The sequence below is a fragment of the Vidua chalybeata genome, chromosome 2, assembly GCF_026979565.1.
Source record: "Vidua chalybeata isolate OUT-0048 chromosome 2, bVidCha1 merged haplotype, whole genome shotgun sequence".
In the NCBI taxonomy this organism is placed as follows: domain Eukaryota; kingdom Metazoa; phylum Chordata; class Aves; order Passeriformes; family Viduidae; genus Vidua; species Vidua chalybeata.
Genome location: NC_071531.1, coordinates 32,913,540 through 32,938,178, shown reverse-complemented (window position 1 = coordinate 32,938,178; position 24,639 = coordinate 32,913,540). Strand labels below are relative to the sequence as shown.

The following is a 24,639-nucleotide window of genomic DNA, read 5'->3' as shown; positions in this document are numbered from 1 at the left end:
GTCAGTCTTTCAGCTGCTTCTGATATATGTAGAGTTTACCTTACACTGTGTAAACCTGCCCACAGCTAACAGCACAGTGCTACAATTGATCTTTATCACTACCTCCAGTTTTCTTTCCCCACCCTTCTCCCATGTTATTACTATTTGCTGATCAAACAAGATGCCCAGACCTGTAATTTCTTTGTTATCAATGCTGTTGGGTGCTTACAGAGGAAAGGCGGGCATTGATAATGGATCAGAACAGCAACAGATCTGCTGGCTTCCCTTTCTTTACCCGCATGGTGTTGTTGAATGTTGAGTGAGGGGGGGGGGGGTCTCTTCCTGCTGTGCATACAGGCACCCTGCCCAGGCTGTGCAATCTCATGGTGCTGCTGAGGTTGGGCAGCATGCAGAGATCTTTGCTGACTGCAAACCAGCCACGTCATTTCCTCAGCAAGCTGGCTGGGGGCCTGCTGTTGGACAAAAATAAACCCTCACGGAAGGCTTCTCTAGGGTGTATTAAAGCTGTCGGTGTTAGATAAGGTAATGAAGACATGCTGTTCCTCAGGATTCCTGCTCATGGTGTTAGAGGATCCCTCCCTCATGGTAGAGTGTAATTGTAGGGCTGGGGGACACGCAGCAAAGCTGTAGTCAATAATGGCACAGCTGAAACAGAATGAGAAGCTGGATTCCTTTGGATTCGAGCTGAGTGGGTGTGTGGTGAAAGGCCAGGCAGGCGAGGCTGTTACTCCCTCCTGGGAGGATTGAGGGTGTACCAGAGTGACACCAGCATGGAGGTACCTTCTTTGGGACACCACTGAGGTTACCCTCTCCAGTCACACACCCCACACACACATCCAGTCACCAACGTGCTCGCTGCCTCTCCTCTTGGTCTTGTCCCCAGTCAGGCCCCCATGTCCTGTCATGTATTTCAATATTTTTCCATTGTGGTCATCCCTCATAACTAATCTAGATTTTAGTGCAGTGGAATTCTGAGTATATCTGTGCTAGTGGGTGGGTCTCATGCATTTCCCTGGTTGACATCAAGGAATTAGAAAAGGAACTGGAAAAGGCGCATGAGCCCCAGCACCATAGCCTTGCTAAGAGTATGGATGATGACCAACTTTTCTAATATTAGTGTTGAGGGATTACAAATTAGTGGGGTCTCTGCTTCAAAATTAAGGAGAGGGTCGTAGAAAAGTCATGCATCTGCTTCTGGTCATCTGCAATTTCCCTGTGTGTACACACAGGAGCAAAGAAACAGGAGACATCTGTCTTCCTTTCCCCATCCCTAAAGATGTAGAATACTTCCTAAGACATGATTCTCTGCTGTTGTCATATGTCTCAGCCTGCCTGGCAAGGAGACACTCCCACCACGATAAGTTCCCATTAGGGTAATGGGTTGTGGCTCTGGTAAAAATAACCAAGCAGTGAGTCATCTTCTTCCCCCTTTTGTCTGTGCGGGAGCTGTCTGCCACTTTCCCACCGAAATTACTCATTCTGCATTAGTTTATTTAATAAATACCCTGTCCTTTATGACCTGCCAGCTGAGGATGGGAGGGGAGTTGCTGGAGTTTCTTTGGGAGTTCAGAGTAACCTGGTGAAATGAAGTGGTCTTTGGCAGTGATCCATGAGCAGAGGCAGGGCTCGGAGCGGCTCCTGCCGTGGTGACAGAGGCCGGCTGCCCTCTGGTGTTTCTGCAGCGGCATCGGCCTGCCTTTGGAATCCCGTTGTGGGGGTCTGGTGTGCTTTGGGGATTGATGCTTCTATCCTAAATGCCTCTCGTTTTCTTTCTGTCCCAGTCTCTGGAGGAAGTGTGTGACCTGTTGCACGCAGCGCCATTCCAAAACATCCTGCCCAGAGTTCATGTGAAAGGTATTGGCAAAGTGAAAATACCTTCCTTGGGTAATGCTTTCCCCTTTCCCTTCCTGCTGCTGTGCTTCCAGTAACAGCCTCCAGCCACCCTTTACCACAGCGCTGGTAATTACAGGTCAGAGGTATCAGATCCAGGTCTGTTTGCCTGGCTGAAAAAAACGAATGTTTCCTGGCAATGCTCTGTGCAAATTACAAGGGGAAGAGGAATGCCATGAAAGAAAGCAGGATGGATGCCCAGGGCAGTATTATCCTGCTTTGTGGATATAGTGAGAGGCTTTTTTGAAGCTGCTGTTTAGCTTATAGAATTGTCAGTTAAATGGAGTGTAGGGAGTCTCTCAGCAAGTAAGTAAATAAAGGTGGTCCCTGTAGATTTTTCACTGGCTTTGCACTAAATTGAGTATGCAGTAGTGAATATTTGCAGGATTGCTTCCTGTGGTATCTGCTCTCCTCATCTTTCATCATCAGAAAGTGACCTGTTCCCCCTCTCCTTTGCCTTATTTCTGTGTTTCTTCTCTATATCCTTTCTTTTCAGTTCCTCACTGCTGGAGCAGCTGATTTGTTCTGCTTGGAGAAATCCCATCAGCTACAAAACTCTGAGAATATTTCCAAGCTCACAGTAGCTATTTGTGTCTCTGCATAAAACTAACCAGACCATTGTAAATGGTATTTTCCCATTTGCCAGAGAACATTTCCCACTTGCCAGTGTTGAGGAAGTGCCAGCTGCTTTTTAGCCTTGCTATACACAAGATTGCATCCTCATTTTACCTCACCTTCTAGAGACAAATATTTTATGCATAAAGACAACTTAGTTGTCCTAGTACAAGTGGAGGTCAAATATCTCGGCAACAGCAGCATAACAGAGCCTTATATTCTTCCTTGAATTTAGTTAATTAGATGTACTCTGCTACAAATCCTCCTTTCTGTTTGCAGATGCAATGTACCATTTTAAAATATGTGTGTATTTCTCTATAAGTGCATGGAAGATTAACCAGCTATTTAATAGTTAAATTGCCTAAAAAGAACACAGTTTTCTTCCTTGCTGGGTAAAGATTGTGTTAAAATAAGAATTCTCTTGGTAAATTGCAATTTATGATTTCTCTATTTGCTTTTTTTATTCTTTCAGAGGGCGAAAGACTTGATGCTAAAATGAAGAGACTGGAATCAAAATATGCTTCACTACATTTGGTTCCTCTCATTGAAAGACTTGGCACACCCCAGGTAGTCTTTCTCATTTGTGTCAGAGGCAATTAAAGACATTTCTCAGCATCAGAAAGCCTGTCCTGATAGTTCTGTCAGAACTTCAACCTGCACATCCAGCTTGTTCACACAAATGATTTTGATTGAGATCCATAAATTTGGAAAGAGCTGTTAAAGCTTATAAGTTTAAAACATTTGAGACTGGGGCAGAAGTGACACATTTGGGGGAAAATACTAATTGGTATGTTTACCATGAGATACCCTCCCAGTGTAAGGTCCAGCCTGAGAGCTCCTCCTGCAAATTCCATGAAAAGCAATCAGTTTTCTTGTGCACATGTATATATGTTTTTAAAACATTTTGTCACTCTTTCAGCCACATAGAAACTCTTGGAAAGTGAGCTGTCATTTGAATTGAGGTCTCCTGGAAACAATGACCAAAGAGAACATTCTTGAACTGCCTTTGCAGCTTCAGCATTGTTTCCTTTTCCTCCTGGTGTGAGGGTGCATTAATCCCCTGCTCATCTTAGCAGTTTACTAGTGGTTGAGATGTGAATAGTAGAAAGTAAGAGCAGAATGCCCTGAAGCAGAGTTCAGACTGCTTTTGTCCTTGTAGGTGCTGCAGTTCAGGAGGTGCTGCTGCACTAGGAGAGAGCTGTCTGTGTGATGGCACAAGCTGGGACAAGCACAAGCAGCATTCCTCTTTCGGATTTTGTCTGAGCCTGTTGGTGCCCCTCTTTGGAGCTTTCTCATCTCTAACAGCAGCAGCTGAGGGAGGTGTACAGGAGAGCGCAGAAGAGCTACAGCAGAGCACTGAACTCTTTGGTTTTGCTTTCTGCCTCCATTCAGACAAAGAATTCTTTAAACTTCCCTGAGATAAATCCAGGACTAGCATTACTGCAGTTAGCGTTACTTACTTTAAGTCTGTCTGCTTAAAAAGAATTTTACAATTTTCTCTGAATGTTTTTCCACTGATCTGATCCCCAGGTTAGCAGTGTCTGACCTCACTTTAAATCAGAAGACATTTCTCCTAGAATAAACCACATGAAACTGAAAAATGTGCTGTATTTATTTTTTAAAATAAAATTTTGTGGTGAAGTGGCTTTTACCAGATTTTACACTTTGTTTCTCTCTTTGTTTCTCTCCACTTCAGCAAATAGCAATCGCAAGGGAAGGGGACTTGCTGACCAAAGAACGCCTCTGCTGCGGCCTGTCCATGTTTGAGGTCATCCTGACGAGGATCCGCTCCTTCCTGGATGATCCCATCTGGCGTGGACCCCTGCCCAGCAACGGGGTGATGCATGTGGATGAGTGTGTGGAATTCCATCGCCTCTGGAGCGCAATGCAGTTCGTCTACTGCATCCCCGTGGGAACACATGAGTTCACTGTGGAGTACGTGCTGCCAGCAGTGCCCCTGTGGGCAACAGTGCATGGCTTGTCCTGTTGTGGCCGTGGGGCTGGAACGGAGGCGTTTCTGTGCCTGCCTGCAGGAGCTTAGTGCAGAACCAGGGAGAAGTGCTGCCATCACCATGAGGGGCTCATCATCCACGAACACAGATACTATTGTTATCTGTAGTGAAAATAACCCTCTATTTTAAGTATTGCCTGTGTATAATGAATGATCCTGTGACAAACGGGCCCTAGCACATGTCTTTCAATAGGGGTCATGCCCCTATGAACACCCAGCTTAAATAAAATAGCAGAATATTTGTGCATCTAACTTTAACAAGTATTTCTTCTCTGAATTTAAGAGCAGGAATTTAACATGATTAACACAAGCTAACCAGGAACTATTGTTTGTTCTTGGTTTTGTTGATTTTGAGAATATATTTATTTTGAAAAATTGTTGAGCTGTCACATGCTTTTTATTGAGCAATTAGAAAAGAGCATAGGACATTTACTTCCTTTCATGCCTGCAGCCTAAAGGAGCAGAGTGGTGTTGAATTCCCGCTTTATTTTCTTTGCAAGTGTTGTTTCCACTGAAAATGAAATGTAATGCTACAGGAGTCTAATGGGGAGTAAATGTTTTTGGAGTAACTCTGTTATGTGAAATTCAAGGAGGAGGGAGAGTTCTGGTTTTTTGTTAAGCATCTATTTGAATTGCTTGTGATATCTCCAATGATAATATACCAGAGCTTTTGCTTTCTAGATGAATGTCTAACATATTTATTATTTAGTGTCATGGCTGATTACTGAGTCTTTGCTGTGTCTGTGTTTTGAAGATGTAGTTGAAACCTGCTCTGTGGTGTGTTTCCTGTTCTAGGCAGTGCTTTGGGGATGGCTTGCACTGGGCTGGATGTATGATCATTGTGCTTTTGGGACAGCAGCGGCGCTTTGACGTGTTGGATTTCTGCTACCACCTGTTGAAAGTCCAAAAGCATGATGGCAAAGATGAGGTTATAAAGAATGTGGTGAGTTGAAAACATCTGTATTTGCTTTAGTAATAAAGACAATAACTCTGAGCTGTTTGTACTCAGATGCAGCATAGATGTGGCAATCCTTTTATTAGAATGAATTGCTGAAAATGAGGGCACCAGGATTTTCAGAAACAAAATATTAAGGCTGGGGTTAGAAGACTGGTCAAGCAGAATTCTGATGTCACAAATATATAAGATTTTCTTAATGCGTTCCATCTTATATATGTTCATTTCCAAAATGACAAGGCAGCTGCAAATGGAGCTTCTTTGTACCAAAGCAGCACTGTCAAAAACCAAAATGCGCCATGAATTTCCACTTGCTTAGAAGTGCAAGGGAAACATTTGTAACATTGCTGGGAGAGATGAGGTAACAGCATTTGCTGGTTTTCTGGCTAAGGCTTTTCATATCCAAAGCTAATTCCTGGGTCTGTTCTTTTGATGTTTGCAGCCTTTGAAGAAAATGGTTGAAAGAATTCGCAAGTTCCAGATTCTAAATGATGAAATTATTGCTATTTTGGACAAGTATTTGAAGTCCGGCGATGGAGAGAGCACACCCGTGGAACACGTGCGCTGCTTCCAGCCACCAATTCATCAGTCCCTTGCCAGCAACTAGATTCTCACCTAACAATACTTTTTGCACTTCTTTAGGCTAAAAGTGTGAGGAAAAAAAAGCAAGAAACAAAACCCATACCAGTAGTTTTGAAGAATGCTCTCATCTGCATTTTTCAGTATGCCTGTGCCATTTGAGTGGCACACTGTTCTCTCCAGTCTCCAAGCACATTAACTGTATACAATCCATACTTATTTTTCTAGACTAAAATTTTATACACTTTGATTAAAAGCCTGTAAGATTTTTGAAATCTCTTTGCATTCCTGTCCGAGGTGGCCATTTTAGACTGGACTGGTATAATTTTCCCCTGAAGCTACAGAAATAATGGCTGTAGAGGGTAAAAAACGGTTCTGTAGAAAAAATTTTTAGAAATCAATGCATAATTGTTTGTATTAGAGCCTTAATTGCTTAATTTGCCTTTATTAAAAAAAAAAGAGAAAAAACAACAAAACAAACTCTGCTGGTGCTTTGTGAATAATTTTCTAGTCAGTTGATTCTTTTTCCTGTTTGCAAATCTATTCTCAGAGATCAGTAATTATGGAAATGAAGGCTATTTAAAGTGTTTGTTTCAAAGTTATTTAACATGGAGGTGACCAATATGATTCTAATCTTTTAAAAAGATGGAAGTTTGATTGATTAGAAGGGGGACTGTTTACTTTTTCTTAATGAGAGCTTTAACACAGTTTATATTTTGGTTTGGAATACATACCTGTGTACCCAAACACGTTTACAAGTGATAAGGAATTCTTGTTTACGAGAATCTTGACTACAGTGATCAGGTGTAATCTATCCCAGTATATAAACTCTAATGACGTTAATCATTATTTATTATGGAAAGTATTTGTTAAATTACGCTTGCTGTACAATGCAAACACTGCATCAGTAAAATTGTAAAACTTTGCAACTATATAAGTTGAATTTTAAAGCAAATCGTTCAGCCAAAAGTAGTAACTCCTGCTTGCTTACTCCAGGATCCTGTCAGCTGGCTTTGGGATTAGCCCTAACCAAGATGTTAAGATGGCCAAAACAGACACAGACAGATAATTACATGTTTTACCCAGGATATAGATTTGTGGAGATGTTACTTGGTTAGCGTTTCTAACCTATAGTATGAAACTAAGAATGCATCCCTTTGAGAACATGTTTTTCTTCCTTCCCTCTTAGTAGTTCATGGCTAGGTTACAGCACATCTTTTCTCCTGCCCAGCTCTTTTCAGGTGCTTCACAGGCATGGAATTGACTCCCAACAGTGGGCAGAAATGAGCATCTGACAGAAGAGGTACACAGGAAGTGAGGAACATGTAGGTATTGGAGTGGCAGAGAACTCGATTTTTAGGAAAGAAATTAACTGAAATTTCCTCAGCAAAACAGGATGGAGATTTTCCAGGCAATCTATCAGCAAGTTTCCACAATCACAGGTTTCCCTAGGACATCTGTGCTTGAGAGCTGCCATTCTGGAGTGGTGTCTGTCATGGTGAGAGTGTACACAAGGCTGCCTGGTGCATGGGAGACAGAAGTCAGAAGCACTCGTATTTTGTTAAACCACCTTGTTTACAAGTTGTTTTACAGATTATTTTTTTTAAGAAACAGTCTTTTAGTTCACAGAAGTCTTTTGGTCAGCCAGATCCTTCTCTGTGCTTCCAGCTTCAGTTAAGCAAATGAACAAATTTCCTAATTTCCTGACAGCATCGTTGGTTTAAGGATGTCTCACTCGCCTGTGATTTTGGCTCGGCACTGGTGCAGAAGTGGTTAATTAATAAAACCTGATTTTTTGTTTATAAACTGTTTAAAAATAACTAATCATGATGTGAATGATTTCTAATTCTTACCAGTTAACTTTCAGCAGTAAGAGAATTAGTCTCTTAACATCTTAAAACTGCTATTAAATACATACTTTATGATCACTGAGGGGGAAAAAAGTTTAAGCCAATTCAGACATTAGTCCTAGGAGATGTTTGTTTCCCATTTTTATAATGTAAATTTTTATTATTTTTCAAAAAGGATTATAGACTTGATAGGAGCAAAATATTCTTTGCTGGTATAACCTTTTCTACCTAAAAGGAAAAATGCAGCAAGGTGCACAAAAGGCGTAACTTTTTCATTTCCGATTAGTTCTTACCAAAAACTTTTTTTCTTGTTTGATACCTTCTGACACCTTTGACACTTTTCTTGTTTGACTCCTCCTGTATGTTATAACACATAAGAAAGGAAGGCAGCAGAATTTTGTTTCACAGGTGGTAACTTGGGTTTTTTTCTGTCCTAGAAAAAATCTTAATTTCTCTTAAACAATAAGCACTAAACCTGATGAAATGGAGCAGTAACTATTAGTTTCTGTCCCAAGTATTTCCAACTTTCACATGCATGGTAGAAAGTTCTAATAAAACCTAATTTTTATTTTCTGCCTTTACTAAAGTGAATTACACCCTACCTGCCTCACTCCTCCCCGTTTTTTTTTTTTTTTTTAAGCAGCGTCATTAATGTTTCATTTTTTGTCTCTTTTTGAAAATCTCAGTGTTGCAGCAAACAAAACAGCAATTCTGTGAGTTCAAGCTGTAACATCAGGAACACAGAACAGGTCTGCAGAGCCAGGGCAGCATGGTGCAGTACAGACAGAACCTGATGTCTGTTACAGAAGATGGATCAGCTTCTTTGGCTACTAGTAATGATTCAGATCCTTCCTTCTGCATTAATTGTCATGGCAGGAGCTGTCCATCTCACCTGTCCACACAGAACACAAGCTCCTGCCTTCCTGTTTCTGCTGGCCAGTTATTCTGATTTGGTAAAGCTGGGGTTTTTTTTTTGATGCAAATCCAGCAAGTTTTGCATACAGCTTTACCTAACCAGTATTTTCAAAGGATCGGTTGTGCTTGGTAGCCTTCCCTTTGCTCTTCTACAAACTAGGACAGGAGTAGTTGCTGCAGCTCCTGTTTCAATATGGTTACAGTCACTCTGTGGTCAGTCAGGGCACAAGGATTCAGGTTTGCTGCCACCTTTTTACCACCAATGCAGAAATAAAGCCATTTATTTTTGATAAAATTGTAATTAGTGCAATACATCTTAAAAACAGAAGAAAGAAATGAAAGTATTTACATATAACTTAAGCAACAAAACGAATTGTGGTCTGAGGTCATTTTAGTACTTTTTAAAGTAAAAGTAAGGCAAATAAAAAACATTTCAGTGTTCTTTATCCGAACTAATCAAACGCAAAAATCAACGATTGTCTACACATACTGTTAAAAAGTACATGACTTTCCAGACAAGCTTAGACATTTCACAGCAGGAAAAAAAAATTCCAGGGTTACAGAATTGTTCTTTTCTTAAGCAACACATAGGTATTTTCAGAAGGCTGACAGGCTTCCATTTCTTCTGGCTGAGAGACTCTCAGTGGATTGCATTTCACCTAGGCAGGAAGAACTTTCTTCATCATCATTAAAGCTGTCATATGTGCTCAGCAAAGTGCCATTTGCTGCTCTGTCATCCTTCCGCAGAGAAAGGGGCAGGTTTGCTAGGGTGAAGTTAACATCTTTGAAGGCATGCAATAGAAAGATCCCCACAATAATAGTCAGGAAGCCACTGAAGGTGCCAATAATGTCATCAGCCGCCATGTGTTGCCATTCCTTGAAGAGGATGGCAGAACAAGTTAAAACAGATGTTGTGAAGATTACATAATATATTGGAGTCACTATTGAAGTGTTGAATATATCCAAAGCCCTGTTTAAATAGTTGATCTGCGTGCTCACACAGACAGTAAGGCTTAGCAGCAGAATCCAAGACAATGGATGTTTCAGCACTGGTTTTCCTGCAAAAAGTTCCTTTATAGCAATGCCCAGACCTTTGACACAGGACACTGATAAGGCTCCAATTACAGAGCAAATTGTTATGTACACGAGAATGTTGGTCTGTCCATGGCGAGGTCCCACCACACATATTAGAATTAAAGACAAAATGACAACGAGCGTTGCGAACACCACAAAACCTGTGGTTGGAGGAAAAAAAAAATCTTGTTACTTATAGACACACTTGGACTATATTTATCAGAAGCAGGGGTATTTATCTTAGGGGTGCAGGGAAAACACTCATTAACAATTGGACTGACTCAGATTAAACAGAAGAGTTCAGGATGTTTCTCATTATTCCTCCAACATCACAGTTTAGATGATTTCAGAGTGAGCAAGCCAAAACAAAAGTTGTAGCTCAGGCATGCTGTATTACCTTTACCAGTCTATTGGCAAGATTACTACAGGATTAAATTGCTAAACTGCCTTACACCCAGACTCACTGAGGTGTAGATGCCACTGCACACAGGCCTGAGTCTGAATTGAGTCTTTTTTAGGAGATACGTTTTGGCAGGTGGCTGTATTCATCAGTAGTTTTCCAATAATCAGGTCATTCCTTAAGAACAACTTTTTAATCTCTACGCTGGCTATTTCCTCATGTTTAAGATGAGAAATGCCTTTGTATAAATTGTATTTTGCACATGTGCATTTGTGAGCGCCTCATCTTCCACATGGGCATAGCAGCTCATCTGTAGGACTTCACTTCTCAGCAGACACCAGAACACCTACCTTTTCATTTTAAGGACAGCTCAAAGTTGGGCTTAGAGATGACACACTTCAATCAAAATTTATAGAAGTTTTGTTTATCCACCTGTGCTGCTGCATTTGTTTAAACCGCCACCTCAGTGGTTGCCATCGAGGCACTTTATTCAAGGCTAGACAAGTTCATCTCACCATCGTGCAAAGTTCCCTACGGAATTATGCTACAGAATTCAAATCTCTACTTCATTTGGACATGTCTACATGAAGCAGACACAGGCCATCTTCCTGGAACTTGAATATAATGAAACTATAAAATGAAGAAATTATGGGCTGTGTACAGCTCAAGCCAGCATTTTTCTTACCTGGATCACCTAGTTTGTGGGACATTTCATCCAAAGTTTCTACTTCTTCCTCTTGTGGAGCATGAATTACCATCACAGTTGATCCCAGTATACTTAACAAACATCCTATTTTTCCATGTAAATTAAGTTTTTCATTTAAAAAGAAGGATGACAGAATGGCACTAAGAAATAAAAAAAGGCACCAACAAACATGGGATTAGTAATATTCATTTGCTCATCAAGTTACAAGTTGTTTTGACTATACAAGTCACTTGCATACACAATCTGCAGTTTAAAAATAGCTATTTTCTATCTTGAGATACTTGCTGTGGGCAGAACTACCTGCTAATATTTGGCATCTCTGCCTAGAACCCCTTTTTTATGCTTCCTGCCAAAAAAATGCTCTATTTAAGAACTTGCAAAAATAATTTTAGAATTATAAAAGTCTTTACTTAGGAATGAAAATACTGCTCTGCTGGGATCACCATGTTTTTGAAATGCAGAAGACAATAGCTTTTTCCAGAGATGGACATGTAGACGCATTGCTAGAACCCTTTTATATCATAGCCACTACGTATTTGGAGAAACTTAAAAGTTACTCCTGATGTTTATAAGCATTCTGTTGTGAAGAGTGCATTTATTACAGCATAAGTCAGTGACATATTTCTAAAGAAATAATTTACTTTTCTGCCTCAAGTCACACTGCTTTCTGTTAGTGTATCTTACCTTACAAGAACGCTGAGAGCTCCTAGAGGAGTCACTAACGTAGCTGGTGCAAAAGCATAGGCAGCAAAGTTCGCTACTTCGCCAGCTCCCACTGCAGAGGAACAGCAATTAAAAACCAGGAGTTAGGCTGTCTCCTGCAAGAAACCTCTGATCCAGGGCAAGCGTCTACAAGTGTTAATGTAGACACAAACATGCAGCAAGGGAACAATGCAAAATTCTAATGACAGCATTCAGCTAACAGTACTAGCAGAACCCACCCCTGCCCCTCGTCCCCACTATTAAATCTTAAAAGCAGACTGTGGAACTACATACAACAGGTACAAGAATTTATTTATTTATTTATTTATTAATAAATCAGAAGGCGTTTTATTTTAGTGTCTGTGCTGTAGCTCCCCAGCCTGCCAGCTTGACTCATGAAGTTCTGCATGGAGAAATCTGCAATAGCAGGATATAGCACAGCACATACAGTAAGCCATAATTACCTAAATACAGACAGTAAGTTGGGAGTTCAAGCAATGAAAAAAATTAAGAAAACAGGCATAATCCCAAAATATGCTTCTCTTTAAGAAATCCTATATATCTAAGCACTTCTCTGCTAAGACCAAAACCAAAATGCATACGGGTAGCAAAGACATACAAAACTCAACGTCTGCCTAGTTCCATTGCACAAAGAGGGCAGTTACATTAAAGGAAGAGCTTCTGGTGTGAGAGAAGTTATATTAAAATCTGAAATGCATCCATCAAATCACCAGGTGATAGTACTACAATACTACCATGTTTTGTAGTAATGTAATCTCATTCCCTTTTTATAACCATGCTGCCATCTGTGGCATAGTTATTTATTAAAATTATATAATGCAGACTGTAATTTTGACACTTAGATGAATAATTTTTGATACTTACTTGAAAGAAGTCCAGCCCACCACAGCCATTCCTTAAGGTATGCATGACCACCTTGACCTAAAATTGAAAGAACGTTGGCTATTCCACTAAAAACTTGACACCCTGTCACTTATAACACTGCCATGACATAAAATAATTTTTACAACCCATGCCCTTAAAAACATGAGCAGCGTTTTGATACCTAGGCTTTCTATGTAAAAGGGTCGAAATCAAAGCATCTTCAGTTTCTGATGTGCCTGTGCCTCCTACAACTGGTTATTTTATTTCTTTTGTGTTAGAAATGGCAGTGATGATCATATCTGCATTACCCTGAGAAATAGTTCTTTCAAATCACTGAAATTACATGAAAAGCCAAGTTATGTGTCTCTTACTAAGACTGCTGCTCTGCAGAAATTGTGCATGCTTTAGATGTGGTTGATTACATGTGCAAGCCCATTTTCTCATTCCAAACCAGGGTGCATGAATTATGTATCTCAAGATCAACCATCTTTTTGAAGCAAAGATGACAGGTACTGAATAAAAATAGTCAATCTTCTGAATCATCTGAGGATGCTGCAACTATCCTACCTAAATTTATCTTCTTTCAATTTAAAACCATTGCCCTCTGTCCTGTCAATACAGGCCCTGGTCAAAACCAAACCCAAAACCAAATCTCATCTCTTTTTTATAAGCCCCCTTTAGGTACTGGAAGGCGCTATAAGGTCTCCCAAGACCCTTTTCTTCTCTAAGCTTAACAATCCCAACTCTGTCAGCCTATCCTCAGAAGTGTTCTGTCCCTTTGATCATTTTCATGGCCCTTCTCTGGACTTGCTCCAACAGGTCCATGTCCTTCCTATGCTGCGGATCCTGGAGCTGGATGCAGCACTGCAGGTGGGGTCTCACCAGAGCAGAGGGGCAGAATCCTCTCCCTTGCCCTGCTGGTCACACTTCATATGGACACGTTTGGCTTTCTGGGCTGTGAGTGCACATTGCTGGGTCATGTCCAGCCTCTCATGTACCAGCATCTCCAAGCCCTTCTGGGCAGGGCTGCTCTCCATTTGTTCATCCCCCAGCCTTATGTTGATATCGGAGGTTGCCCTGACCCAGGTTGTTGTTGAACCTCATGAGGTTTGCCATCCAGGTCCCTCTGGATGCCACTTCCTTTGCTCTAGATCATCAAGTGCCCCCCTCAGCTCAGTGTGGTCCACGACCCCACTGCCAGCACACTCAGTCAATGCCACTGTCTGTATCACTGATGAGGATATTTAAAAGCATTGCTTCCAGTATGAACCCTTGAGGTGCACTACTCAGCACACTCAGTTACTACACGTGATTTTTAGTTTTCTCAAACAATCTCCTGACACCCAAACATGGTTAAAACTCTCGTAAATTCACTCATTCAGGAGCACAGACATAGTTCAGAGTGCTGCTTGCAATTTGCAAGTACAATTTAGACTTAACTGACATACAAAGGAATCCTTTGACAAGTGTCCCCAGAGGGCATTACATATGCATTAAATAGCATGTGTCACACACAGAGTTAAGGGTATCTGACACCAGAGGAAAAAAACACAGCAGCTCTATGTATTAGGTTTCATATACATGTAACAAAACAAGATCATTCATTTAATGAACTAATGAACAGAAGTAATCTTCCGTTAAGCAGCAAAACCTAAACATCAGCAATGTATTAAAAGATGTATGTATTTACCTGCTCTCATGGAGCCTTTCCTGGCTAACCGGAGGAGACCTTTCTTTTTCAGGATGAAACTTCCTCCAATGAAAATGCTGGAACTCATAGCCAACACCAGACCAATACAGAAGTCATACTTCCCACGAGTTTGGCTCATCTCGTAAACTACTGAACACTGTCACATTGATCAATGAGGAGTAGAACTTCTGATACTCAACAAAAAATGATGCAACACTGAAACATGAGCAAAATAAACACATTAGAATTAAGCTGGTAGAAAAGGGTGCTGTATAGGAAAATCCTCAACAGCTCACATGACTGGTTCTCCTGCAAGTGGCCTCTGCAAAGAGTGGTTAACAAAAAAAAAAACCAACCAAACCAACCAAAAAAAAAAACCCCACACAAAACAAAAAAAAAAAAAAAGGCAATCTGAAACATGTGTAAGTTTGCACTAAGGATGAGTAACTAACAAGTTTGAACACAGAGAAGGAAGGATTTCTGACCTGGCATATAAAAACTGAAACCCAAACAAACAAAAATTCTTTGAGAAACTTTAGGGAAATTTTATAAATATGTCATTTATTTCTCTTTTAATTGAGTATGCAAGTCTGTGTCTGGCACACCATGATACTGATCAAAAAATTACTTACATTGAAATCAGTCTGTAAGAGAGTTTGAGAACAGTTGCAGCATTTCTTCCATATAAACTCCCTAGAAAAATAAGCGTATTAAAAGGATGTTTAATCATATAGCCATTTTCATAATACAAACCTCACATGCATGCACATGCAATTACTCTTTAACAGGAAAATCTGGCAAGAAAGAAGTCCTTTGTTAAATTACTTTACACAGTTTCCCATACTTGTATGAAGCACCTTTCAATATTACTTTTCCCTGTACTTTTATGCTTTCAACTTTGATTAATTTGCTATACCTCTAGGAAAACCTAACAGAGAGCTACTGGAAGGTTAGCATTAAAACTGAGCACAGATCCTCTTACTTGCATCCAGTTAGGCTGTGAAAAAGTAGAGGAAAACAATAAGCACTCAACATAGCACTACTCAAAATACTGCATGAGCCACAGTTCAAAATTCTCAAATCCACTTCCCTTAATCCTTGCACAGTAATTTTTAGTATCTTATTTTGTAGGAGAAACAAAATAAATTATCTAAAAGAGAGTGCTTTCACTTTCTATAAACTTTTAAAAATAAACTAGATTCTTGCATGACACAAAACCACCTAACAAACGAGACCAAGAAAGACAAACCATCAGTGCGTGAGATAGACCAAACCCAGCCACCTCACCAGCTACATAAAATATCATCCTGGTTTTAAATTCAAACAAGATTTTCAGTCCCTTGAAGAAGTTTTTAATGCAAGGAAAAGACATAAGACTTTTGTGGCTGTCTCTCCACCATCTGTTCTAGCAGGTGTAAGGCACTCTGTTCAGGTAATCGAGCTAAGAATGCTCTTCCAACTCCAGCTGGTGCAAAATGTGACAGTGGTATAGCATCACCTGGGGGAGGAGGGGTTGGTTTTGCTAAGTTTTATGCTTTACTGGTTTTTTCAACAGTTGCTACTTTAGCTATATTACTAATGGTATTATTTTTACTTGGGTAGCTTTTTACTAAAAGAGAACTCTCCATATCGGCAAATCCAATTTATTTTCCTTTTCTTCTCTCCCTGGCTTGCATACCTTCACCTACACTGACAGAGGAAAAGAGCATCAGTTAGTCCCATCCTGATGCCTTCCACCCACTGCATTCCAGAAACAAGGGAGAAGCACAGGCTGCTTTTCTTTGCAGCAGAGGAAGAATCTGATTGCAGAAGAATGAAGAAACTTGTGTGCTCACATGTAATTATATTAATTTAGACTTGAAAAGGATGCTACACTTCAAAACTAGTATTTCTACTTTCCCCCATGTCCCAAATATGCTGAAGTGCCCTGTCAACCACTTTGTTAACCTTGTAAATGACTCAAATCTCAACCACTTAAATTACATAAATTCAGGTAAATTACTGCTAGCTCTTCCCATCACATGTATTTGTCCTCACAGACACAGACAGTCCCATTTCTGCTTTGGCTGAACTGCCTTATTTCCTCCTAAGGTTTATTCAGACATCCACAGTTGTAGACACATGTCACACAGTCATGGTGGACCCAGCTTCCCTCTGAAGAGATCTGGCTCCTCTGTATGCAGCAGATATAATTTGCATGTGCAGAACTGACATGTGGAAGGTCAAAGCAGTACCAGGCACTGGAAGTTTTACACTTTAGGAAATCAGGATTTTAATTCTAACCCTAAGACTTACTAAAAGAAGAACTAATGCATGCTTATAAATATAATCAAGAAAGATTATCTATGGGTATGAGAAAATGCCATGAAACGAGCAGTTTCTGAAATAAGTAACACCTGTCATGTTTCTGCCTTGGGACTTACCAAAGCTGTTGCATTCCAGCAGCCAGGGCCACTACTAGGTTATAAACAGAGAAAAGCCAGAAAATGTAGGAGTCAAATAAAGCTGTCAGTCATGTAGTTCTGCAAAGGTTCCCTAATCAAGTTCACAGCTGATTTTAACACATAGAACACTTCATCCACTCAAGACCAGCAGTGTCATGGAGGAGTACTAGTTTCCTGTTCTGATTTCAGGGAAGCAAAGAAGGGCTGAGACTCTCCTACTCACAGAAGCTACAACATTTACCACACCTCCAAGAGCCACTCATTAAATGAATTGAGTGTGTATCTGCTGGTGTCATGAGTCATAACTCCCAGTGTGCAATAGTGCAATGACAGACCACACAGGGAACTGGGTTTGAAGGTTATCAGACAGGGAGAGATGGAGAAACTCAGAATGTGAGAAAATAAAAAAACAACCCAAAACTGTGGGAGATAAGCAAATCCAATTAGCCACAAAGTTTTTTTGCTTATTTTCAATATGTAACTAAATGCATCATATATGCTAGCAAGATACAGACTCTCTGATCTAAAACACAGGACAACACTTCTTTGCCTTTTTGCTCAGCAGTCATTTTCTCTCAAAAGCAGCACAAACACAGTGCTCCAAAGATATTACATTCATTGCATCAAGTGACCTCTCTAAATATTCAGAAACATTAAAAGTGGTGTAATGAGAAGAAGTAATATTTTACATTTAAAAGCAGATAAGCATAAGTAAGAATATGGGAGTTATCAGCCAAAGAAAATTAGTATCACTTCCAAGAGCTGTACATTGTATGGATGCAATAATTAGAGCTGGGAAAGGCTGACATGGTGCATTGTTCCAACTTTGCTTGGCCACGAGCCCTCTAGAGTTAAGTAGACAGTCTTAAAAGACTTACAAGAAATAATCTAAATATACACTACATAATTTAAATTCAAGAATCTTTTTTAAACCCTGCTCTTTTCAACTGTGATTAAGATGATGCCATTAAGCAAAAAAAAAAAAAAAAAAGACCTTAACAGGTTATTTACTTCAACCCTTTGCCAGGTACTACATAATTCACTGCTGCTCCTCATTATAGATAATTCAGCCAAGCTTCTCCCATGAAATACTTGCAAAGGAAACTTCACAAATGTGGCAGCCATGCTTTGATGCCATTAGGAACTCTCATTATCTGATCATCTTCACTTTTACTACCAAATCCCACTGCTGAAAAAAGATACAAGTCCCTTTATCTTCAAATCCACATATCAACATTACCCTGCAGGTGTCTCCTGCTGTGCCACCTTCTGAGCCCTTTCCCAAAAGCTTTTTTTAAGTGCAATTTCCAAAGCTGTATATAGTACTTCAGCTTGAGTTATTATCACTTCTGCAATAAGTGGTAGACTGTATTTCTTTTTAAACATCCAAACCAGGTGGATTTTTTAGCCGTTTTTCTGCAGTCACCTACTGTTGACTAATTTTCAACTTCTCTATTGGTATACCCTCCTGCACTTGTATAGCAAATTACTCCTGCCTGGGTGTAATACCTCCTATTAAAAAACATCTCTTTTTTTAGAAATGTTTCCTGAAAACATTCAACCAAGGTTACACACTGGCAATCCTTCCCTGCCCAGTGTTATTGATTATTTCTTTGTCTTTCGACCCAGATCAATAACATTGAACAGCCAAAGATTCAGACATGACAGAAGATTTTTGAACAAAAGCCTACTTTGACAAGACAATAATACTCTAGGTACAGCCATTCTGCATCTTTTGAACTGTTCTCTGGTATTTTCCACTCAATTCTGCTTAAGTTTTATGTTTCTAACATTGGAATTAAGCACCTATTTAATGCCCTTCTAGCGATAAAGCTTGTCAGGGAAGAAAAGGAGGTTGAATCAACAAGTTGCTTTAACAAATACACATTGACTATTATGTGTCATGTTGGCTATTATGTGTTCCCTTCTTCCCTTCCACAAGCATAAAACTGCATGAAACAAACATTCCCTAACAAAACAGAAATCCAAATGTTCAGTGATGAGCCTCTAGAAGGCTCATTATACATACCAATCTTGTTCCAAAATCCAGAGGCATTCACTTCTTAAGTATTTTAAAGTTAGGTTTCTAAAACAGAAGTCAAAAATGGCATTAATTGGCATGTTAAGAATTTGGCAAAAAATTATGTCCATTATTTCAAGACTATTTAATTTTCATGCATGACACACAAGACTTTACAATGTCCATCTACGCTGTAAGAAAGAATAGGACTTTTGTTTTAGAAACACTTGTATAACAAATCAGTGTGATTTCAGATTTGATCCTCCTTAGATACACCTTGCCTGAAGCCATAGTTATTTCATCCATTTGCTTTTCACTTCACAAATCAAAGAAACTAACCTGTGATCTAAGTTATTCTTTAGAAAGTACCATATTAATGTTGAACTGAAACACTTTCCTAGTTTCATTCTGTAACTAAAGTGCTAAGGCATTTTTATTGCAAGATACCTAATACCAAGTTTTAATTATTTGCTTTGATATGATGAATTTTCAGAGGATGTTTATATAGAATCACAGAATATGCTGAGTTGAAAGGAACCCACAAGGATCATCAAGTCCAGCTCCTGGCCCTGCATAGGACAGCCCCAAGAAACCTACCATGTGCCTGAACACACACAGGTTTAAACTCTATCAGACTGGCACTGTGACCATTGCCCTGGGGAGCTGTTCCAGTACCAACCACCCTCTGGGTGAGGAACATTTTCCTAATACCCAACCCAAACCTTCCCTGATACAGCTTCAGGCCATTCCCTTGGGTCCTGTCACTGGTCACCAGAAGGAAGAGACCAGTGCCTACTGCTCTGCTTCCCCTCATCAGGAGGCTGTAGATCTTGAGGTCTCCCCTCAACCTCCTCTTCTTCAGGCTGAACAGACCAAGTGGCCTCACCTGCTCCTCATACAGCTTCCCCTCTACCCCCTTCACTGTCTTTGCAGCCCTCCTTTGGATACACAGAACGCTGGGGCAGTGGGGAGTATGAACACAGAAATGTTCTTAGTAAGATTAACAAAACCCCCCAAATATACCTAATTATTAAATCCAAGCCTTCCTCAGTCATGTTCCATCCACTCACAAACATATATTTTAAACATAGGTATAGAGAGAACACTGAAGCACAGACACAACAGAGTGTTAGGATAAAAGAGTTCAAACCTTAGTGCACCTTTAAAAGGCCAAGATGGATGCACACAGTACCTACGGATTCTGTACACACTGTTTAGGAAACAATATGTTCCATTTTGTACTGCACATTTGCCCCAGTACAGGGGCAAATGCTTTTAATCCAATACAGGATACGGTTTTCCAGCTCTGTCAAAGTTAAAGACTGCCTAAATTTATACAAACAATTATTTACATATTATACACAGGCAAGCTAAAATCATATTTATGTTATATATATATGCATATATATAATGTTATATATAACATTATATATATGCATATATATAACTCAGAAAGCAAACCATACCTTAACTATCCTAAAGTTGTCTATTTTAAAAGGTTTAGATAAACTATGGGGAAAATTAATACTTTACAGCAGCTTTCTATTTATAAAGCAAAAGCAACAAGCACTTCATCTTATGAACCTAGGAGGAAACAAAAAAATTCCACATTAAAAACCCATTCTTTGCACATGTTACTTGCAGTTATTCTATAAAAAAACCTGACCTTTAATTAAAGCACTTTCACATAAAGCTAAAAAGTATCTTCATTAATTAATTAAAATATATTTATATATAAATAATTAATATTATTAATAATATTAATATATAAATAATATATAAAATAATTAATTCATTAATAACAGTGTTATTCATTAACTGAATACAAACTACAGGCAGTGCTTTATAACTGACACTGCATTGACTGTTTTCACGGAAAGCTATCAAAGTAGACTCAAGATAAGACTTGCCTCATCTTTGCTGTACCTGGCACATGAGTTCCACTCTTGTGGGAGGAATAACCAGCACAGGGTCACTGAAGTTCTACCTTTGGTATTTAATATGGGTAGTTTCAAATTTAAGGTAATTCAGGAAGCTAAAGTCCAATCTACACGTTAGTCACAGCTACTCTTTTGACACGACTGATAACTTGTTATAACCTGCTTTCTTGTCACCAGAATTTTATCATCAGAATTAAGTACTTTAACAAAAGCAGAACTAGTGTGACATGGAATTCTAATTACAATGATACCAAAGAAACCTTATGGAATAATTTTCTATCGATGAAGCTGTGGAAAAGCCCTAACTGTATACAACAAGGCACATCAAAAGCATTAAGATAGAACCACAGTGACTTACATTTATCATGTTTTCAATACAAACAATGTTAAAGATATTGTAATGAAATAGAGAAAGTTGACAGCTTGAAAAAGATTGGGGAAACAAAACAGGGACAAAGGAATTAGATCCAGGCAAAATCCTCACAGTGTATTATGAATGAGCAAAAATCTTCACTCTGAATCACAGATTCAACTAGGCTGGAAAGAAGCATGTGAGATGGAGTCACACCTATGACCCAACCACCACTATGTCAATAGACCTTGGGACTGAATGCCATGTCCACTCTTTTCTTAAACAGCTCCGAGGACAGTGACTCTACCAGGTACTTCCCTGGTCAACCCATTCCAACATTTCATCACCCTGCCTATGAAGAAATTCCTCTTAATGTCCAACCTAAATCTCCCCTGGTCAGCTTAAGACTACAATGGAACTACAATGCAAAGCTATGATTACTTTTTCCACGTCAAAATGATCCACCAGGGCTCTGAAGTTCTGCTGAAGGTGCTCTGGAACCAGGCTGCACCTGGGATAAGCCTCAACCTGGGATAATTCAACCCTGGACCAAACCGAAGATGAACCAGTTTAGCTCCCTGGTTAACCACACGCACACGCCAATACGGGGCACAGCGGCTCCGGAGCATGGCAGACCCAGCACACTGTACCTGCACACCTCTGCCCGGTGGGAGAACCCCGCAAACAGCCCGATGTAGAGCTTTTAATCTCGGCATTCTCAGCCAAAGCACACGTTTCCCACCACGGAGAAACCGTGGCAGCCAGACTCAAGGCCCGGAGCCCCGCGCCCCCCGGCCCGCTCGCTCCTCACCCGCAGCGCCCGGCACGGAGGGCCTTGCGCCGAGCGCTCCGCGGGGAAGGAGCCCCGCCTCCCCCCGCCCCCCGCGGGGCCGGCCAGGCCCCCTCCCCGCCTCTCCCCGCCGTTACCTGCGGTCACGGCCCCTCTCACATGCCCGCCGGGAGCGGTGAACCAAGAGGAGACGGGGGCGGGGGGGGCCGGAGCGGGCGGCGGGAGGGGCCGGTGCCCATCCGCTCCAGCGCCATGAGGGGACGGGACGGGGCGGGAGGGACCGGCAGCGCAAGGCGAGGCGGTGTCCCGGGCCCGTCCGCCCCCTCCGCTCCGCGGTTCCGGCAGCGGCCGCCGGAAGGGGCGCGGCACGGCCCCGAACTCCGCCCGCCGCGGGTCACATTGCCCTGCCCGCAACCCCGCCTTTCCCCGGGCTGGCTGCCGGCACGCTCGCCGTGCTCCCTGCGGCCGCCCTGCAGCCGGGGCAGGTCATTGCCGCGACCCGCCCCGGGCGGCGGCCCTGGCAGCATCCGCGCTGCGCGGATTTTACAGTCACAGAAAATCGTAGAATCACAGAATGGTTTGAGTCGGAAGAGGACCTTGAAGATCATCCAGTTTCAACCCACCCTGCCGTGGACAGGGGCACCTTTGGCTAGACCAGCTCGCTCAAAGCCCCATCCAGCCTGGTCTTCACCACTTCCAGAGATGAGAGACATCCACAACTCCTCTGGGCAACCTGTTTCAGCTCCTCTTCACCCTCACAGTATGAAATTTTTCCTAATATCTAATCTAAAACACACCCTCTGTCGCTTTGATACCGTTCCCTCCTGCACTGTCACTACATAAAGAGTCTTGCCCCATCGTTTCTGTAAGTTTCCTTCAGGTACTGGAAGGCTGCAATTAGGTCACCCCGAAGCCTTCTCTTTTGCGTGCTGAAATAAACACAAGCTGTTTGCTGTAAGGGCGAGAGACATTTTACTGGGCCAGGTAAAGAGAATGGTTAATGAATCGATTTAATCAGGTCACCCACTCTCAGCACGTGCTTTACCCAAGCTGTTTTAATCTCATACAAAGTAAATGGATAAATACAGTTAGACAAATATTTGTCCTTGCACACAGGAAGGTGTCTTTGAAACAGTCATAACAAGCATCAGGCTCAGAGGGTTCTTTAGTTTCTTCATGACTATCTCTGAGGATGCTTTACCCAGCTGCCTTGTAACATTAAGTCTGAACAACCAACACTGCCAAAATTCCTGTAGTAGCTCACATGTAAGATTCAGCTCTGCCTCTTTAAATGCAAGACAGTTTTGTCACATCCCTTAGTGACAGCAGTTCCTATTTTTTTAGTCTTCTCAGGATTTGTGTTGACATTATCCCAGTCTGCATAGGCAGCTGCTTCATTTTTTGCTACACCTGGAAAGACCTGGAAACAAAACCAGTCTTGGCTTTCTCTTGCAGGATACCCATGACAAAGCCACTCCTCATCACGTTACCCGCTGTGTTATATCACATTAAAAATGGTCCCTTGCTCTGAAACAAAAATTAAATTTGTACATCACTCAAAGCACATGGATTTTATTCTCTAAGGTAACATTCCATTCTCCAATATAAAACTAATCTAGTATTCTTTACATGAACTTTGCACTTACAAAATAGTGTTATATGTGTGTGTATGTGTGTGTATAAAAATGTACTTTAAGATAAAAAAACTGCTAAGCAATTGAAAGTAATTGCCTATGTACTGACACGGTAAGACACTGGCTTTTCTGTGTTTTACCAAAAATATCAAAACAGTGAAGTCTTCGAAAAAGTTAACAGCTGGTGAAAATGGTTTCTCAAATGGATTACAAGATCAAAACCTGTATCACCTAAACCAGTACAGTATAAACAGAAGCATCTAAGTACTGATAGCTAGGTTCAAAGCTTACAGGAGCTAAAGAACTTCATGTGCCTGTGATCATGCCAAATGATGATAATGTGTATGAGTTAAGAGTAATGTCTGAAGCAAGTCAATTTAGTCTTCCCCTTCCACTCTTGTCTCCCTCTGCTCTCGTCCCTTCAAAAACACCTCTCAACCAAGCTAAAACAATAATGAATAAGAACCTGAAAATATTAATTGGACTCCTCTAAGCAGTTTAGACGTTTGTGGAACTTCATGTACTGTTAATCCTTCTATTGTGTTTTTTCAGCTTCTAGTTCTACTTAGCATATCTGCAACTGTTCAAAGTACGAATTCAATGCTTTCCATTTGGCACAAAATTTGTCACATTAAATATTTATTTCAAAGCCAAAGGTTGTGCTCAGTAATGGAAAATACTCAAAATTATCTCAGAGTAATTTACAACAGCACAGAATTTCAGGCCTGTTTGCTGAGTATGGGAAAAACTCCAAGCATGAGAATGGTGGTAACCTGCCTAATTTAACCTGTTCTCAGGTGCACAAACCATCCTTGTGCCCAAGGAATTTAATGAGAGCGGTCATTGTAGGTCCTTTTGCATGGCTGTGGACAGACTTTTCAGGGCTTAATATCTACTATGTGTATAAATATCTTGTAAAATTTAAAAGGGCAAAGAGCAAAAATACACCTGTACAACCTCAGGAAGCTTTAACAGGGTCTCTGGTGACCACTTCTCTGCTGTGTTTTGTGAAGACAGCTGAGCAGAACAAAGAAACCACATCTGTAAGTCTACTTGTGCAACCTACAGTGTCACAAGGAACTTAAGGGACTCTGCTTAATACTTAAATTTGTAGAACAAACCTCACAAAAATCAACAGGAATTTTTTTTTCTTTTGACACAACGAGATTTTTGTCTTTAATGCTCTT

At 40.7% G+C, this 24,639-nt stretch overlaps 2 protein-coding genes across 8 annotated transcripts in view; one reads left to right on the top strand and one right to left on the bottom strand.

Moving 5' to 3' along the window:
• The window catches only part of CYFIP1 (cytoplasmic FMR1 interacting protein 1), a 75,028-nt gene extending 68,129 nt beyond the window's left edge, over nucleotides 1-6,899 (top strand). For all 3 annotated transcript variants that reach the window (XM_053936412.1, XM_053936413.1, XM_053936414.1), the window contains 5 exons: nucleotides 1,782-1,854; nucleotides 2,978-3,072; nucleotides 4,202-4,440; nucleotides 5,312-5,459; nucleotides 5,914-6,899. In XM_053936412.1, the coding sequence (XP_053792387.1) occupies nucleotides 1,782-1,854; nucleotides 2,978-3,072; nucleotides 4,202-4,440; nucleotides 5,312-5,459; nucleotides 5,914-6,078 (720 nt within the window). In that variant the 3' untranslated portion in view covers nucleotides 6,079-6,899. The remainder of the gene's footprint in view (nucleotides 1-1,781; nucleotides 1,855-2,977; nucleotides 3,073-4,201; nucleotides 4,441-5,311; nucleotides 5,460-5,913) is intronic.
• Nucleotides 6,900-9,080: 2,181 nt separating this feature from the next.
• NIPA2 (NIPA magnesium transporter 2) lies at nucleotides 9,081-22,118 on the bottom strand. 5 transcript variants are annotated; one of them, XM_053936415.1, is made up of 8 exons: nucleotides 21,956-22,118; nucleotides 18,746-18,802; nucleotides 14,905-14,965; nucleotides 14,273-14,488; nucleotides 12,583-12,639; nucleotides 11,680-11,770; nucleotides 10,975-11,135; nucleotides 9,081-10,050 (listed from the first exon to the last, which is right to left on the bottom strand). In XM_053936415.1, the coding sequence occupies exons 4-8, from the start codon at nucleotides 14,409-14,411 to the stop codon at nucleotides 9,413-9,415; spliced, it is 1,086 nt and encodes a 361-aa protein (XP_053792390.1). In that variant the 5' UTR covers nucleotides 14,412-14,488; nucleotides 14,905-14,965; nucleotides 18,746-18,802; nucleotides 21,956-22,118; the 3' UTR covers nucleotides 9,081-9,412. The 5 variants fall into 5 exon arrangements, with proteins under 5 accessions (XP_053792390.1, XP_053792392.1, XP_053792391.1 ...); XM_053936417.1 differs by lacking the exon at nucleotides 21,956-22,118 and adding an exon at nucleotides 21,679-21,803; XM_053936416.1 differs by lacking the exon at nucleotides 18,746-18,802.
• Nucleotides 22,119-24,639: the final 2,521 nt, after the last annotated feature.

What these genes read in the sequence shown, in the direction of transcription:
- NIPA2 (XM_053936415.1), bottom strand. Translation starts at nt 14,411, where the DNA reads ATGAGCCAAACTCGTGGGAAGTATGACTTCTGTATTGGTCTGGTGTTG. An exon ending in GCTCTCAGCGTTCTTGTAAG is followed by an intron (nt 11,136 to 11,679) that starts GTAAGATACACT and finishes TTTATTTCTTAG; the next exon opens with TGCCATTCTGTCATCCTTCT. An exon ending in CCACAAACTAGGTGATCCAG is followed by an intron (nt 10,051 to 10,974) that starts GTAAGAAAAATG and finishes CTCCAACCACAG; the next exon opens with GTTTTGTGGTGTTCGCAACG.